The sequence below is a fragment of the Mixophyes fleayi genome, chromosome 7 (assembly GCF_038048845.1).
Source record: "Mixophyes fleayi isolate aMixFle1 chromosome 7, aMixFle1.hap1, whole genome shotgun sequence".
NCBI classification, from domain to species: Eukaryota; Metazoa; Chordata; class Amphibia; order Anura; family Limnodynastidae; genus Mixophyes; species Mixophyes fleayi.
The window spans coordinates 16,827,457-16,846,575 of record NC_134408.1 but is presented as its reverse complement, the minus strand read 5'-3'; the positions used below and the strand labels follow the sequence as shown (position 1 = coordinate 16,846,575).

General features: G+C 39.6%; 1 protein-coding gene across 4 annotated transcripts in view; it reads left to right on the top strand.

Annotated features, from left to right (window-relative positions):
* Nucleotides 1-17,600, top strand: part of LOC142097386 (NXPE family member 4-like) — a 175,505-nt gene extending 157,905 nt beyond the window's left edge. For 3 of the 4 annotated variants that reach the window (XM_075179169.1, XM_075179168.1, XM_075179171.1), the window contains exons 2-6: nt 4,436-4,548; nt 6,100-6,821; nt 9,169-9,230; nt 15,149-15,367; nt 17,018-17,600. In XM_075179169.1, coding sequence (XP_075035270.1) covers nt 4,462-4,548; nt 6,100-6,821; nt 9,169-9,230; nt 15,149-15,367; nt 17,018-17,565 — 1,638 coding nt within the window. In that variant the 5' untranslated portion in view covers nt 4,436-4,461 and the 3' untranslated portion in view covers nt 17,566-17,600. Of the gene's footprint in view, nt 1-948; nt 1,266-4,435; nt 4,549-6,099; nt 6,822-9,168; nt 9,231-15,148; nt 15,368-17,017 lie in introns of those variants that run through there. The other variant, XM_075179170.1, reaches the window with a different exon arrangement.
* Nucleotides 17,601-19,119: the final 1,519 nt, after the last annotated feature.

The window sequence follows — 19,119 nt, the reverse complement described above, 5'->3', positions numbered from 1 at the left end:
CACAAGGATCCTGAAATACAACAGCAAGGTTCACTGGTGCCCTATGTGCTGTGCACTGAAGTAGAAAACATTAAAGCAAAATAATTAAAAATGCTGGGAGGTTGGAAGCACTAATTGCCATTGATGAGCAGTGCTATATCTCCTATGCAGACAGAAGATATGGGTTCTACTACAATCTCATTGTTAGCGAACTGTACAGCAATCTTATCCGCCTCCTCCTCTTTCTCCTCCTCCTCTTTCACCTCCTCCTCTTCCTCCTTTTCCTCTTTCTCCTCCTCTTCCTACTCTTCCTCCTCCTTCTCCTCCACCTCCTTCTCCTCTTCCTCCTCCTCCTCCTCCCACTCTTCCTCCTCCTCCTCCTTTTCCTCTTCCTCTTCTTCCTCCTGCTCTTCCTCCTCCTCCTCTTTCTCCTCCTCCTGTTCTTCCTCCTGCTCTTCCTCCACCTCCTCTTCCTCCTGCTCTTCCTCCACCTCCTCTTCCTCCTCCTCCTGCTCTTCCTCCTCCTCCTTCTCCTCTTCCTCCACCTCCTCCTCCTCCTCATCCTCCTCCTCCTCCTCTTCCTCCTGCTCTTCCTCCTGCTCTTCTTCCTCCTCCTCCTCCTCCACCTCCTCCTCCTCCCCCTCTGCCTCCTCCTCCACCTCTTCTTCCTCCTCCTCTTCTAAAGTGCTACACCACCGTCCACACTGGTATTGGTATTATCACTGTCAATTTGTTATTCTTTCTCCATTACATTTTGCCAGTGAGCCTGCACTGTCAAAATCCCCATCTACTCCTCCAAAAATAATCAAAAACAACCTTTTCTGTATATTATCCTGTGTCTGCTAGCTTGGAATCATAAGGCCTGAGTCACTAAGGAGAGCAAAGCAAAAAAAAGGAGTAACTTTGCACCTGGGCAAAACCATGTTACATTGGAGGGGGAGGTAAGTGTAAAATGTGTGGACAGATTTATAGTTGGGGTAGGGCTTGTCCTAGATCAACTTTACATTACAAGTATTTGTGTGCTAGATGAAAATACAGCCAGTATTTAACTTATGTGCAAAATAATAAACTCATTTTCACCCCTTGCTCTGTAACATGGTTTGTCCCGGAGAACATTTACTCCTTTTTTTTGCCTTACTTTGCTTTATGACTCAGGCCCATAAACTCATTGCCCCCATCTTCTGCACTATCAATTTTATTTGCTTGCACTTCTCACTTTTTTAATGAAGGTGCAAACCTGCAATGTGAATGCTTTTTATGACATCTTGCACCTACTGTCTTTACAGGTAAGTGCTTGTATATGTTGGGCAAATTTTGGTATCTGCAGGGGTGCAAAGGTTTGCATCAGTTGAGGTGATGAATTGTTTGGTCAGGGACGTTCCTTGCTCAGCATAGATTAGGCACAAAAGTGTGCCTACTTTTGCACAAACATATATTTATATGAGTGAAGGGGTGTAGTAGGTTGGGTGTGAGCACGAATCCTGCTTCTCAGTACGAGACAAAGCTTTATTTTCTCCCTGTAAAAAGCTTGATTTTTCCACATCCTTTGTGCTGATAGAGACGGAGTCTCGTCCTATACTTTCAATGCGACACATTTTACACTTCCACTGTCACTTTTACAGAAAAGCACATTCCTATGTGCACTTATAGACCACTATACAATAATAAAAACATTCAAACCCTTAAAAGCGCTGCATGTAATAAAGACAATCCCCTTACTTTTGTTAATAATTGAGGAGATAAATTAAGCTGAACTGAGCAGTATGTTAGAAGAAATTAAGTTAATGAACGAGTGATCCTACAGAGTTAATAGGTTGGACTTTGAAGTGACTTCTTTACAGATACATTTATTACAATCTACAAGTTTATTGCATGTTTCCTATGTTAATTTGCTCTGTATATCAAGATCTAAAAATACTTTTATTAGCTGTAAGATGGCTTTTATGAGTTGTAAATTGAGACGGTTGATGTTCAGATATTGCATTATTGTTTTTTGACTTTATAGATTATTATTCTTATTATTATTATTATCGTAGATTTGTAAGGAGTCACAGTGCTCCGCAGCGCCGTACAGTAGGTAAAACAGGACATACATAAAACAGGGACATACCAGGTAGACAAAATAAATACAGACATGAAAACAAAGGGTATGAAGGACCCTCCTCATTAGAGAGCTTACATTCTAAGTGGGAGAGGGCACAGCTGAAATAGGAGGAGCGAGTGTGGCTCAGAGTGGAGATTGGGACAGCTGTGGGGGTGTATTAGTGTGTATTAGTGTCATCAGGGATAAGGAAAGCTTTAAAACAGCGATGGGTGTTTAGAGAAGGTCTAAAAATATGAAGGCTGTGGAAAAGCCTGATTGAGCGTGGTAAGGAATTCCATAAGCACTGGAGAAGTCTTGTAGGCAGTTACCAGATAGATAAAAAAAAACATTGATTCGAATGGGTGCTCCTTATACAGGATGGGGGAAGGGATAATGGAATGCTGGCACAGACCCTATGGGGTTGTCTCAGATCCCCCACTAAGAATACAACAAATTAACTTAATGGGAAAGGGTGCAAATAGGGGGGAAAGGAGAGGAAAAGGGGGGTAACAGGGTCAAAAATAGGTACCCACCAGTGGGAGCGCAGCGCCATTTAAAGAAAGAGCAGCAGCAGGAGGGGACATGTAGGAGCACCGGTCCCCGACTGTGGGGTAAATGGGTACGGTGTGTGACATCCTTCATATAATGCAGGGGCACCGTTCTTTATTTAATATACTATCGGGGTCATTACTATTTCTTTTATTTAGGATGGGGTGCTATTATTTATTTTATATTAGGATGGGGGTAATATACAAGTGTGCAGAATATTTGTATATACTGTAGTATATTTTGAGAGTATTACCCTGGTACCCACCAGCCTGGGGTACCAGGAGTGACACATTATTACTCAGCATTGGAATGGTACTTTCTAGGTGCTGCTGACGCCAAAAAATTCTGCCCATTCCCCTCTTAGAGGACCGGGTCTAATGCTGTGTAATTCAATACAAAAACACAACCTTAAAGACAGGGGATTCATTAACTGCTGCTCAGATGTTCATCATTGAGTGGCACCATATTCTAATTGCAATTGTTAAAAACCGAAAGGGCATGACAGCCTCAAGTGCTGTGTAATAACGGACGTCAAAATAATAAACTGATGGACTGGAATAGCCCTTAAAGTCCTTTGAGCAATAATAGTTATCCTTGAAACCTCTCTTGCTGTGACTTCACTTCCAATCGTGGGGAGAAAAACCATAATAAAGGATATCTTCGTGTATTACTTCTTTTACTTAAGAAAATGTAAAAATATAATTACAGTCACATGATCATCCTAGTTAGCTATTATATCTAAAGCCCCCTGCATATCACTATTGCCTCATAGCATAAAAAAAGATCATTATGGCTTATTCAGCTCTCTACTGCGCTTTATTTAATTATGCTGGAATTTTGCAAAATGAATGCCTGCTCGCCAAGTAGGGTAGAAGTTGCTCTGTGTGTGAGGTGTTCCGTTGATAGTAGATTTAGGGATTCAATTGTTGTTCTTTTTTAAATGGAGTTACACTTTGATAAATATAGTTATTTATAAATTGCTCAGGAGCAATTTATCAGAAAGGGAAAAGCATATAAGTGTATATATTTATAAGATTCCTATATTGAAAAGATTCAATTATTTACTATTTATTTATAGTTTGACATCAACATTTGGGAAAAATAGCTTTATGGCGTCATAAAATGTCATTTTGGCTGCAGGGGTTAAGATTTGTACTTCTATGAATGACCCTTATGTGTTTCATGGGTACAGCAACCTCAGTCAATTGCATGCAATATGCTTGGAGTCTTTAGAATACATTTTTAACACCGATTAAGTAACACCAAAAATAAAAATCATTGTACTAAATGAGACGGTACATACGTCATCCAGCACTGGGACTGGTCTCCACTAAAACAGGCATTGGATCTCCACGCTATAATGTGAACCTGACCCAGTGCTTGACGGCGTAGATTGGTTTCCACTGTAATAGGGAGACCCACAAGGGTCTTCCTATTACCAGTCCAGGCTGGTCAGTACAGGGCTTGTGCATCTATGGGAAGGGAAACCAACCAAAAAAGCAAAGTAGCCACCCCTAACAGAGACTAGTATTGGCTGGGGGCCAGGATTTGCCTCCTCAGTCCCTATAACTACCGCTCAATACACCAAGATAGTATAAGTAAGTAAAGCACAAAAACACATAAACAATAATGTCTAATTAAATTAAACCTTAATCAAATTCACCTTGTTCAACACTTTGCTATAAAAAAAGCAACTTCTGTCTCTCATCAACCAATGGGAATTCTTCTGTATTTGTAATCCAATTCAAACCCAAAAAAATAAAATAAGGATGACAATTCTAATTAATATTAACATGAACTCTTTCTTTTTTTTTTGTTTACTAGGGTGATAAATCTCTGTTCATGAACCCATGGCCACGGTAAAATCAATCCGGCTTGCGGTAGTGTTAATCGCCATATTCATAGTGAGCTTATTTTGGCACAGAAGATTATACCAGGTGAGATATGACAATCCAGGTGATATTTGTGGAGGGGGATGCAATTTCTCCACGTAAAGGTAGACTCTATTTTCACTTAACTCTTGGGAATTTGGTGCTGTTAAAGGAGTAAAGCCAGTTAAATATAGTAAAATCGATTATGGAACATTTTAAAGGAACAGTTGCTTATTTGTGTTAAAAGTGAACGCTTCAACGTCACTTAAACTGAGTATCGGCTGTACAATGATGAAATATTGACACAGAGAATGGTTAACAGACACAAAGGTAAATGTATCAAGCTGAGAGTTTTCCGGCGTGTTTTAAAAACCAATCAGATTCTAGCTATCATTTATTTAGTACATTCTACAAAATGATAGCTAGAATCTGATTGGTTGCTATAGGCAATATCTCCACTTTGCAAACCCGAGGGAAAACTCTCAGCTTGATACATTTACCCCCCCAGAATCGTAGTGATTAAGAGGAAGAGTTTTTACTTCGTTTTTATCAGTTGTCAGACACATACACAAGAACCAGTGCAGGAAATCTCAGGCAAAATACACATTTCAAGACCTTTAAATGGGAGAGAAACACAGGGCACTAAAATGCAGTCCAATGGAAATATTTTGAAGTACTCCCATTGCGATCACTTTTAATACTCCAAGTTTACGCTACCTTGGTGTACAATATGTGACCATTATATATAACGCTACATAGCAGCAGTACTATACAATGAAGGCTATTCTAATGTTTGTTTCCTTCAAGGACACAGGCAATCTTGATTTGCATTTTGCTCTAATCATATTGTATCTTGTGTAAAAAGAATGTGTAACTTTTGTGTAATTACGCCCATATTCAAATGAAATCATTTAATATACATTACCTTACTTGCCGTATGTAGACACATAACGGACTGAAGTATACGCACATGTGTATCTAAAATGTTTTAACATCAGAGCGCAACTTTTATTTGATCATAACTTAAAATAACTGCGAACAATATAATAGAAATAATTCAGGCCCTGATTAATTGAGCAACTTACATTTTGTGTATCATAATCTAGATTCAAGTAAATGTTGTTTGTAATTTATTGTGAAATCATTGTAGCTATATTTGTAAAATGGATTTAAAACCTCCTAGTATTAGTTTGTAGTGCAGTGACTTCTCTCCTACCTTTAGTGGTAGCCCTATGGAATAAATGGCTTCTACAGCTATTTATTCCATAATGTATCTAATCTTTTTACAGCTCTGATCAAAAACTAACGGGGTGGGGGGGGGGCATGGGGGTGAGTCGGAGGCCAATCACAAGCTGAGAATGCAACTTGTGATTGGTTCTCTTGCTCACACTCCTCCTCCGTTCTCATTTACAGGTGATTAACAAAATTAATTTGCCAGAGGTTCAAGCCAAAATATTAAAGTTGTGGAAAGGACTCCCTTAATTAGAATGTTGTCCCAAAAATAATTCACTACTAATTTTTTTTAAAAACAAACATAAAAATAGGCTCTATTTCTAGATAATACCAATCTATGTTTGCTAGAAATCCTTTGTATAACTAATGTACTATATATTACAGGCTTATGTAATGCAAGTGCTTGAAAACTGCCGTGGGCCAAACCAAGATGAAAGGATGAATGGAGCGATACCGTCACCAAAAACTGAGCTCCAAGTAAAAATAGATGCAATATTTGACAATATTCAAATGCTCATCCCCAACGCTAAATTCACTCACTTTAATAGAAGCACAAGTGGGAGAAACAGTAAGCTTTTCATAGCAAATCCCAGGAAACAGTATTGTGTTGGAGAAGACTTTGTGGTACAGCTGGATATGTACGATCACTTAGACAACAGGAAGACCTACGGAGGAGACTTCATTAGACCAAGGTTGTTTTCTCCAGAGCTTAGAGCTTCTGTGTCTGGAACAGTAGAAGACTTCAGCAATGGGTCATACCATGTCCACTTTCCTTTGTATTGGGCGGGTACAGCAAAAGTCTCAATTCGATTGTTCCACCCAAGTGAAGGGGTCGCGGCCCTCTGGAGAGCGAGACATGCCAGTCAAGGAGTTCTTGGCTTTCAGGGGAAATTTGAAAAGCATGGTAAAGAAGCCATTAGTAAATGTGGCTTTAAGCTTGACAATGAAAAGGGGAGGGAGATTTGTGAGTATATAGATCCAGTCTATGAAGAGGCCCTCTACTGCTTCAAAGCTCCAAATTTCACTTGCGAAAGTTTAAATGAAATGAGGGGTTATGACCTTTCCATACCACATATTACTGCTGCGGAAAAACAACTGTTTGAAAGGTATAATATCCATTCAGTGTATTCATTATGTGTTTCAAAAGCCCATAAATTGCTTCTGCAGAAATGGTTTACAAAGCTGTTTTGCAACCTTGCTCGTTGGCTTGTTTAGAGCCTTATAGTATATTATATGATTACTACATGAAATACCCATACATAGGACAGAGGGGATAGCTAAGTGAAGTTATAAAGTAAACGTATGGCAAGTAATGGCAAGTCTGCTTACGTTATCAAGGTGAACCCAACTAAGCAGCAGTCTAACCCTGTGTGCAAAATATTATAGTGTGCAGTGAGGTGTGCATTTTGTACAGTATGTTACTTAATTTGAAAGATATATTAGTGCATCACTTGCTTCCAGTGTCCCTTACTGCCTCACAGAGTCTGCCTTACTTCATGTACACTAAGGAGGTGAGTTATAGTTGCCAGTTTGTGCCTGTGCAAATATGCCTCTACAAACTTATGTTCCACATCTGCACGTAAATGCATCTGAAGACATATGCAATCTTAGGTTTAGCGTATAGATGCATTCAAAGCAAATAAGCTTCATCATCATCATCATCATCAACTCTGAACTGCACCTATCCTGTGCATAATGTATGCATTGTAATGAACGTAACTGTAAGATATTTGTAACCCAAAATAAGATGCACCTGAAAGGGCTGTCCTTAGCTTGCATCTGCACGCATTCACTGTCCTGGACTTGTCTCACTGTCATTTGAACACCCTTGATCCATCTCTTGAAATGCAAGGGACAGCAAGTGTTAGATATGTACAGCTCAAAGTACTGGCTCCTATCGTGCATGTGGGTAATGCTAAAAAATTACGAGAGACGCATATTTACGTAATGCAAAAGTACTTGTGTCCAATTCTAAATAATCACCTAAACTGGAGCTGATTGCAAAGCTGCTTCTGGGCTCAGCTTCGGATAAATAAATAGCTAGCAAGGATGGCTTCAGAGGGCACAATATCTAGTGCCAAGTCCAATATGCAGAGCCATATCTGGTGCCAAGTCTAGTATGCAGAGCCATATCTGGTGCCAAGTCTAGTATGCAGAGCCATATCTGGTGCCAAGTCTAGTATGCAGAGCCATATCTGGTGCCAAGTTTAATATGCAGAGCCATATCTGGTGCCAAGTCCAATATGCAGAGCCATATTTGGTGCCAAGTCCAATATGCAGAGCCATGTCTGGTGCCCAGTCTAATATGCAGAGCCATATCTGGTGCCAAGTCTAATATGCAGAGCCATATCTGGTGCCCAGTCTAATATGCAGAGCCATATCTGGTGCCAAGTCTAATGTACAGAGCTAAATTTAGTGCCCAGTCTCATATGCAGAGCCATATCTGGTGCCAAGTCCAATATGCACAGCCATATTTGGTGCCAAGTCTAATATGCAGAGCCATATCTGGTGTCAAGTCTAATATGAAAAGCCATATTTGGTGCTAAGTGGTGGTGGAAGTTGGCTGATATACGGTGGTATACCATACCACCACTTCTACTGGTTTAAATGTAAAGATATTACATAACAGTCACTTACGTTCCCATTACATTTTCCATACCGCCACTTCAAAATGATCACTTTGACCACTATTGCCAAGTCCAATATACAGAGCCATATATTTTGCCATATCTAATGTCCAAAAGAGTTTTCACAAAATGGGCACTCCTGGGGAAATTATATAAAACCCAAATTTGAATTATTTTTTTTTAAATGTATTACTACCATATCCATATTAAAATAGCTAAAATATTAGAAATGTAATGCTGTGACACTTCAGTATAATTACTAGTTATTAATTCAAGGGGTTATAATTAAAAGAGCTGCCTATTGTCACAAGATTATTGCAGCAACATTTCACTGTAATGAGCTGTGTTATTAGCACCAAGGAGTGGTTTAGACGTACTCCAGATTTTTTTTTTAGAATTCTAGAATTTCCGGCTGCCTTGGTTATAAGATGTTTTCCTAAAGGCATTTTTCCTGTTCAATTAATTTTTTAGAGATTTATAAAAGTTAATCAGCCTATAACCCAGTAATTCTGAAAGTCATAAAGAGTCACTGGTCTTTAATTGGTTAGGTAGGTCTATGTAGAGATGCTTGAAAATTTTGAACAATTTTCAAATTCAATTGAATTTCGCTGATTTGATAGTTATGAACATGTTTGCAGGGCAATCATCAATATACCCCCATTCAAATTTGGTCAAATTTTATGTCTTGCACTTACCATTCTTCTGTTCTGTATGCATTAGCAAAGTACTGACATAATTTCACAATTAATTTCCTATTCCTTATATTAAGCAACATATATTTTATATTATTTATACCATAGAATCTTTTTTCCGATTTTTTTTCAAGGTCGAATATTGCTGTTGAAATCCCCGTAACATTTGAGTCCATAACAGTTACCAGATGTGATAGTAAGTTTTTTTTACCTTTTTATTTCATTTTTGTTTATTGTATCAAAGTAATTTTAACGGAACCGCAAAGAACAGTTTTATTAAAACTGGCTGGAACTTTGCAAGTGAATATTGGTTTCTGCATTGGGGAATGGAATTTTTGTAACAATTTGTCTACTAACAAGATCATACTTTAAGAAATTCATGACCACAAATTTCCCCCCGATTATAAAGTAGGTTTTCAAGTGCCGGCACCTGGATCACATTATACGGGCAGCCGGTCCGCCCATTGGCGCTTTAAGAACGCCAATTTCACTCTGCCCATTGTAACTGACATAATTAGCACTGCAGACATTTTAGAAAGCCGGATTTACAGCTGATGGTAATTAAGCCTGGGTGGAAACTTTTATTTCACTTATATGGTAAGTGTATATTATCTCCTTGGCGGCCTTATAGTATTCGGAATTTTTACGTCTGTCTAAGCTTTGTCGGCTTTATTGGAGCCGCAAAAACGAACCACACCCCAAGAATCCAAAACTTCTCCCGAGCTGCCCCCGTCCACTGGAACGACCTCCCAAGCTCCATTCGACTATCCCCTAATTTGTGCACCTTCAAATGGGCACTTAAAACTCATCTGCTCCTCAAAGCCTACCAGCCATCCCTCTAACCTTCTCTCCATGCTTGATCTCCTCAATTCTCCTCCCCTTTCCCATTTCTCGCTCCTCTTGTGGTTGATCTCCTTGTGCCTCCTGTCTGTTTACCCTCCCTTTAGGATGTAAGCTCTTACCTATTCTTCTCCTCCAACGCCACTGTGTAAGCTAAGTTTGGAGTTTTTGAAGTATTGGTATTTTTGTTTACTGTTCTGTACTGTTTTACCCTGTATGGTTCAATGTCTGTTTTCTGTACGGTGCCGTCGAAATCTTGTGGTGTCTTATAAATATAGTTTATTAATAATAATAATAATAATAATAATAATAATAATTAACAACAAATATATTTTTCTGCCTATATTGTTCCCCCATAGTAATTATAAGGAGAGTGCTAAAAGACCTATTAAATTTTGAGCAATATTTGCCTGAATCTACTCTCTACACTTTAGGTGTCGATAACATTCAGAAGCAGTGTGGTACAAGCACAAATTCACTTGGATTTTTCTGTAATCTATAATTAATGTATATTTTATTCCCAAGAAACAATACCACACTCTTGAGTATGAAAACAATAATTAAAAGCTGATGCAAATGATCTTTGCCAACACCCTTCACCATGATCGTTAATTGGTGTTATGTATCACCCGTAATACCTGTTCTGTTAACTCCACATCAGGATGAGATGGAATAAATCACCAAAAATGAATTGATTAAATAAATATTTATTTTAATTGCTGGCCACTTATTGGTGCTGTGTGTGTGTCATAAAGCACAAGTGCGTATGTGTTTGATATGCAGTTCTCATGCATTATACCCATGGTTATATGCGGTTTATGAATGTGTCCAGACACAACTGGCACTTTCCCCATTCATTTCGATAGGCCATTCATTTCTACGGAGTTTTCAGAGTGTAGAAACTCCATTGAAATGAAAGGGCTACTGCAATGGATGAGAGAAGCTCTGTTATTAAATATATAATAAATCCATAAAATAAATAAAATCCATAACCAGCACCATTGCTAGACAACTTGGCTGGGTGCCCACTAAAACAGGGAGACAAGGAGCATGGGACCTCCAACGCCAGCATCGGGCTAGACAGGCTGTGGCAGTCATACTGTAACCCGGGAAACAATCAGTGTGGGCTCCCCCTGGGATACAACACAAGCCTGGTCAGAGTAGGAGCCACTTGGGGGCAGGGGGAAAAGAACAGCATGCTCCCTCTCCCAAAAGCAACAACCCTGAACTAAAAAGACTTGGAGCTCTTCCTGTCCCCTCCGTACTGTGGGGTCTAGAGTAATAAGTATAAATTGGGATTCTTTGCATTATACCAAACTGGAGGGGGTAAACACACATTTTCAAGTCAAGTGTTCTATGTATCATGATTATGGTTATTATGGAGGAAAGTGTCATTTTGTATTGCCATGATCTACCATTATTTTAACACCGTGGAAGCTGAGCAATACTCATGTGTCACAGCGAAAAAAAATACATGTCAGCTCTACTGTTTAAACAAACAAAACAATACTAATATACAACTAAACCTTATTTAAAAAAAATGGATATATAAAAATAAGACAGATATAAAAAAAAAAGTTATATTACATTTACCTGCCCCCTCCTCAGAAAAGAAGTATTATTTTCTGCGGGCAGGGCAATATCTCCTTTCTGCAGCCAGGATACTTGAAAAATATGGTTCCGTCAATCACAGTGCTGGGACTTTCTCCAGGATGAAATCAAACCCCTAACCCCTTTTTTGTAAGGGGCTTCCCTTTAAAAAAACAAAAAACACCCCGGCAGCAGATAGGTAAGAAATATATTATAATAATTAAAACTTACAATAAACTTTGTATCGAGAAAACTTAAAGAAAATCAGCCAGTTGCAGTAAACATTTCAATTGAAGCGGTAAAATTGTTGTTTGGTCAAACACATAATAGAATGCGCTGTAGTAAGAGTTAGAGCACTGACATGTTCACTGATCAGCTGCCTAGTGCTGGAAACTGTCCCACTTAGTGACTAATCATTGGCAGCACCTTCAGTGCTTCAAAACACTGCTCAGTCTGATTTTTTATTGCAATAGGTCTTACAGCATTTTATGTGCTTAGGTAAACACCTCCTCTCCCAACACTTATACAATGTCACAAGCACCACTAGTAAGTACGCACGGTACAACAGACACCTCACAACTATCCTGTCCATGGACGGGACCACCGGACAGATCCCTAATATCAGGACTGTCCCGCAGACATTGGAGAGTTATGATGTGGTGATTAGGAATATGTGTGTGTTGAAGTTTGAATTTATATGGAGAGAGTTGGGATACGTACTGTTTGCTGAATCTCGATGCATGATTGCTCCTTTGTTTGCTTACCTGTATTTGAAGTGGCATAATATTATGGCCATTGCAGCTCAACTCCAGCTTCAACAAACAATTCTATCATTTATTTAGGGAGCGGTTTCTGCAATTACCCGCAATTGCCTGATCAGTCACTAAAGGATACTTAACGAGACTTATAAAAATCGCTGCACACAAAAATGAAAATATAATAAGAGCAATAAAAAACATTTACTAGTATTTACTTGCATGACACTTATTAACATAATCAAAACAAAGCTCACCCGAACTTCGCTGATACGAGTACCGAGCCAGTACTTTCACACACCCTCGGAAGTGAAAACGAGGTGAAACGTCAATGTGTTGTCAGCGGATCTCGCGATTTTTGGATGCTATAAGTATTACCCTCCACAGAGATCCAGCGCCATTTCACAGAGAGACACATAAGGGGTATCAGGCTTTTTGGCAGTCTCCAGTGCAGTTGGGCAGCATCATTAATGAAAGAGAAAGAGGAGGGGTGGTAGTGCTCTTGACAGTCTCCAATGACATTGTACTGTGACATAGCTCACACAGACACAGAAGAGGTGGCAGTTTTCAGTGCTGAAAGACAAATTATAGGGCTAGCAGTGTTCTTCAAAGGCTCCAGTGACATTGTACTGTGCCATAGCTCACCCAGAAACAGGAGAGGTGTCAATGTTCAGTGCTGAAATAAAAAATGTAATAATATGGCTGGCAGTGTTTTTAAAAATCTCCAGTGCAATTCTACTGTGCCATAGCTCATACAGAAACAGGAGGGGTGGCAGCGTTCTTGTCACTCTCTAGTCACATTGCTCTGTGTTATTGCTCATACAGAAACAGGAGGGGTGGCTGCGTTCTTGTCACTCTCCAGTCACATTGTTCTAGTCACTCTCCAGTCTCAGCGAGGATGGTTTTCATTCATTCTGCTCTGTGGCGAGATTGCGGTACAGTAAGAGAGAAGCTCGAATGGAAGAAAAATGATAGGAGACTATCCATGTGGAAAACATATAGGGCAAATTCTGCCAGAGAATGTTGTGAAAATGTGTAAAAAGACGAATATTCCATGGAACAGATTTGAAAATGTTGCTTATCTCCACATCATTCCGCCAATTGCCATCTCCACTGTGTGTAACTAACAGGTCTTCTTCATGCTGGTACTTAACACAGCCTAACAGCTATTATCTCTATTCTGCGTTCTATTGGAGTCCAAATCTATTGGAGAGGACATCTGGTGAAGAACAGGGAGCCCATTCAGAGGCCTAAAGGAGCCAGTGCCGATCATGAGAGACACACAGGGACGACATATTAGCTCTATCTTTACACATGCCTATAGAATTATTTTATTTTTTTTCAATGTAGCTAGATTTTGGAGGACCGCATGCGACCATTAAACTTCCTGCTGGACTGGCCTTCTCAACACATGTGTATCATGTATAGGGCTCAAATCTTTCTCAAAGCAGACTCACTAATGCCTCTGAGGAAATCGTTTTCAACGATGAAACGCGTCAACCAATGATTTTCTTTTAAGACATAGCTATCCTACTATGTTTTCCTGCGAATCTGTGGTACAGCTCTTCCCCCGTAACAGCAAGATATAGACGCCGGCTATTTTCCTTCAATATAAATCTGTGGGAGGAGCACGCTGAATATCAGCCACTACTCTTAATGTGGAAATTACATTTGCCGAACTGAAGCCTTGATTGAAGACCTGTGGGATCAGAGAAAACGGGTTTTATTATCTTGCCTATCTAGCGTACTTCCGAACAGGTATATATGCTTAGATGACGGCTACTTATGTACAGATTGGAGCAGGTATATTGATCGATTTACTTGACTTTATTAACACTGTGTTTGGAACACATATTCACTGAAGGAAATATATAAATGTGAGATAATTGTGAAGTTTATTTATTCCAATCATTATTTGTGCCACTGCTTTTGACACCAACATAAGGGCGGAAAGCACAGGAGGATTTATCATTGGGACGGTCAGTCCATTGGTTAAATAACAACTATAGCATGCAGATTGGACGAGTATTGTGTAATCCGTACATTAACACATGTGTTTTTGTAATCTTTGCTGGACCATATGATATAGAGGCATTCACACTATTGGATCATTTAATCTACAGATTTTGTCTTATGAACAGTGTTATTGTAGAGTCACTATATTTCTATGGATAAGATCATTTGAAATTGGTGTCATGTACTATATATATATATATATATATATATATATATATTTTTTTTTTTTTTGTGTGATTCTATGTGATGTAATATTTTTATGTAGCATATTATATTGTCATATTTTTGGGTTTTTCGTGGACTTTTTGTTTTAATAAATTGAATGTTTTTAACGTTTTCATGAACTCATTGGGCCTGAGTCATTAAGGAGAGCAAAGCATACAAAAGGAGTAACATTTGCACCTGGGCAAAACCATGTTGCATTGGAGGGGGAGGTGAATTTAAAATGTGGGGACAGATTTATAGTTGGGGTAGGACATGTCCTAGATCAACTTTAAATTTTAGTGTAATAATAAAGCTATCAAGTATTTGTGTGCTAGATGAAAAAACAGCCAGCATTTAACTTGTGTGCAAAATAATAAACTAATTTGCACCCCTTGCATTGTAACATGGTTTGTCCCAGAGAACATTTACTCCTTTTTTGCCTTAATGACTCAGGCCCATTATGTTTATTGGCAATTAGTATCCAGCGCTGTTTATCCTTTGCCTAGCTTTCCCAAAACAAGTCTGGATTTTGCAATACTTTGCAATCCTACATTTCACACTACTCACTCTCCATTATTTGAGGGAACAGGTTGCTTAATCAATTTTACTGCAACTGGTGTTCATATTTACTGTTTAGTAGATCTAGACACGTCTGAATTAAATGGTTAAATGGTTAACTTTTACTGGTCCTCTTGTTTTGCTTTTCCAGACTCACCGATAACCCCAAAGCCCAAATGTCAGACAGGGATGGGCTCTCCCTATCCAAGTGGATATTTTTTCAATAATATCTGGAACCCTCTTTACTGCAACATGACGGTCTATACGACCGGGGAGAACTTCACTAATTGTCTGCAAGGGAAGAAGCTCTTCCTCATCGGAGACTCGACCTTACGTCAGTTTATCATGCACTTCACCGAGGGCATCAAAAGTAAGATTTATAGCACTTAACCTGCATGGATTGTAGTTAAAAACATTCATTTACATTTTAAACATTGTCACATTTGCTACAATTCATTGATTAAGTGTGTCACAGTATTGTTAAATGCCAAAGGAAACATTACAATGACCAAAGTAAGAGGATATCTCCTAGAAAATATTCAAATATAATAGTATGTAGAAACATGGTTATCTAAATACAGGAGTCACCATTAACTTAAATGCAGGTATTTATAATTTATTTGCATGATTTAAAAAGTATCCCATTCATTTGTCAATTGATAGGGTTTTGTGTCACCCCACTACATATTATTGAACCCTTATGGGGCGTGTCTCTTAGTATACTACACAGCACCAAACTATATTAAGCTTTTAAGCAGGATAAGTTTATAAGCTTTGTCCAATACAAAGCCTAAATACAAGCCTGCGTGCAAGAGTTTACAATTTAGAGGGAAGGAAACAGTTGTTCCCCAATGATGGTTGTAGATTTATAAGTGTGCAAGGAGGGCTGCCATCAAAAACTGTGGGGCCCAGTACCAATTAATCTGGCAGGGCCCCCCTCCCTCTTCACCATACATACGCCTTCTATCCCTCATTACAGTACATTCCCCCCACTCCCTCATCACAGCAAAGGCTCCCCTCCTCATAAAGAAAATGTCCCCCTCTCCCCCCCAATCACAGTTAATGTCCCCCTCTCCCTCCCCCAATCACGGTTAATATCCCCCTCTCCCTCCCCCAATCACAGTTAATGTCCCCCTCTCCCACCCCCAATCAGTTACTGTTCCCCTCTCCCTCCCTTAATTACAGTTAATGTCCCCCCTCCCTCCCTCAATCACAGTTAATGTCCCCCTCTCCCCCCCAATCAGTTAATGTCCCCCCCAATCACAGTTAATGTCCCTACCTCCACAGTTAATGTCCCTCTCTCCCTCCCAGGCACAGTTAATGTCCCCGCTTCTATCTGCCACCCTCCAATAAAATGAATACCTAATAAACTTACCTTCTCCTCTACGATGCTGCAGCTACCGGTCACTGATACACTGGGAGCGTGGCGAGCAGTGATGATGTCACCGCGCTGCGCTCCTAGCCTATCAGAGCGTGGGAGGCATAGCTGCAACATTGTGTAAAGAGGGTCCTGGACAGTCCAGGGAGCCCGGACAGACTGAGAGGTCTGTCCGGGCCCCCTAGTCTGTCCGGGCCCCTCACAACAGTGCTTACCCATACCCCCCTGATGGCGGCACTGGGTGCAAGTGCTCCCCCCCAACTGAAAAATAAGATATTAACCAATAGACATCCTGAATTCTCCAGTTCCTGTTTTGTTTATTGCTAAATGTCCCCCTCTCCCCCCCCCCATCACAGTTAATGTCCCCCTCTCCCTCCCCCAAACAAGTCCCAGACATTTTTTTAGCAAATTTAAGATAGTTATTTTAGTATTGAAAAAAGTGAGAGAGAGGGTTTAAGTAATTAAATGAGAAAAGTGATTATTGGAAACGAGGAAACAGAGAATGATGTGGAAATTGGGTTTTTTTAGGTTACAGAAACAGAAATTGTTATTAGTAGCAACAAGTCAATTTTAAAACAGTTTTATTAGAGAACACTGTGTTACTATCATATTGTCCTTCACTAACCTGCTTATCCCTAACAGTAGTGAAGTATTTTCGTTATCACGGAAGTGGATGGTCTGGTTGGCATATGGCACTGGAAGCTATGAACATGGAGAAAGATATTTATGTCTCGTATAAGAGACATGGATTCCCGTTAGAACATCCCTCGTTCTACTACTTCAAGGAAGACATGTATACGAGTCGTCAGATTGACCAGCGAGGTGGGGGAAAGGACACTATCTTTGCCATTACAATGGGACAGCACTTCAGACAGTTTCCCCTTAAGATTTTTATTAGACGGGCTCTCAACATCCGTAGAGCTGTAGAACGATTGTTTCTCAGGAGCCCCGACACCAAGGTCATCATCAAGTCGGAAAACACCAGAGAACTTTATTCTCCAGTGGAAATGCAAGGTGACTTCCACGGTTACATTCAGTATCTTATACTGAGAGACGTTTTCCAGGGGATCAATGTCGGCTTTGTGGACGCTTGGGACATGACAGTGGCCTCGGCCAACGGGGCCGTTCATCCTCCAGGGTATATATTTACGAGTATAATGAGTCTGACATTCAGTTTTGCGTGTCCATAAAATGGCAAAATCAAGTAAAGTTCCGTTGTCGTGTTCATGGTTTTGTGGCGAATCTTCGTGCACAGACTGGAACAGGGAATCCGTCAGGGTTTAGAAGGAAACTCCCTGTGTGAGGTCAAATAAAAAGGGCAAAGTAAGAGATTTATGAGAATTGGAAATTAACTATCTACATATCAACAAGTTTGATTTTCTTTTTTAACCGGTGTCACTTTGTTTTCTAAAAAAAATAAAATAAATAAGAGCTGTATGACTGAACTTTTAATGACAATAGAAAGGTGAGAGGAAGTTTGGGTTGCAAAACAAAGCCAAGGGCTCCAGCAATCCTTGTCTCACAACAATAGACTAGTGGCTCAGTGGTTAGCACTTCTGCCTCACATTGCTGGGGTCATGAGTTCGATTCCTGACCATGGCCTTATCTGTGTGGAGTTTGTATGTTCTCCCCGTGTTTGCGTGGGTTCCCTCCGGGTGCTCCAGTTTCCTCCCACACTCCAAAAACATACTGGAAGGTAAATTGGCTGCTATCAAATTGACATGTGTATGTGTGTGTGTCTATATTAGGGAATTTAGACTGTAAGCTCCAATGGGGCAGGGACTGATGTGAGTGAGTTCTCTGTACAGCGCTGCGGAATTAGTGGCGCTATATAAATAAATGGTGATGATGATATGAAAGCTTCAGATACTTGTGAGAAACAACAATATGGTGTGACTGCTCTCCACACCTCAGTGGTGTCATGTTAGTATCTGTTGTGTCTCTGGAGGACTGTGGCTGTATAGCTCAGACATGGGCAGGCTGTGTATTCTCAGCTTCTGCCAGCTATGGCATTGTGACCGCCACTGACAGATGTCCTGGACTGTCTGGTCTGAGCCGCCATGTGGTTTTGCACCCGAACTTGGCCACCTGCTAGTGCCGACTCTGAGTCGCCTTTCAGTGGGTATGAAGTAGCTGTGGATATCCAGGTACTCTCCATATCTTATTTTTGAGGAATTTAGGGTGGGTTATAACTACGAGGATTAGGAAGATATAACATCAGGAAAGAAGCTCCCTGGGAGCTAGCTGGGCTTTGAGGCTTAAATTTTGTACCAAGTGCCAACACCAATCTATTGATCTATTTGTCAAACTAAATAAACACCTCTGAACTGTATGTTCTAAGCATTATTCTACAAACAAAAATTTAAAGAGAAGTAATCAGGAAACAGCCCTTATTAATTTAGACAATAAGACAATAAGAATTATGACTGTTAGAACTTTAATCACTATGGGAAGAGAGAACGGGGGGATAAGATATCCAAAATGAACAGATTGTAATATATGTAAAAAAATATATATAGATTTAAAAACATATAATTTTTCTCCCATTCATAATAAGAGTACTGCAATATATTGTTTTCATTTTTAATTTTTTAAATTAAAAATTAATTTGAAAATGTACTTAACAATTTGACAAAATGTGGTTACAAACCATTGTTAGCAAAATATATTGTTTGTGCTGTACAGCTATAAGTTATACTAATCATTAGGATTTAGTTGTTATCTGTGAAGCTCAGTGTGTCTAA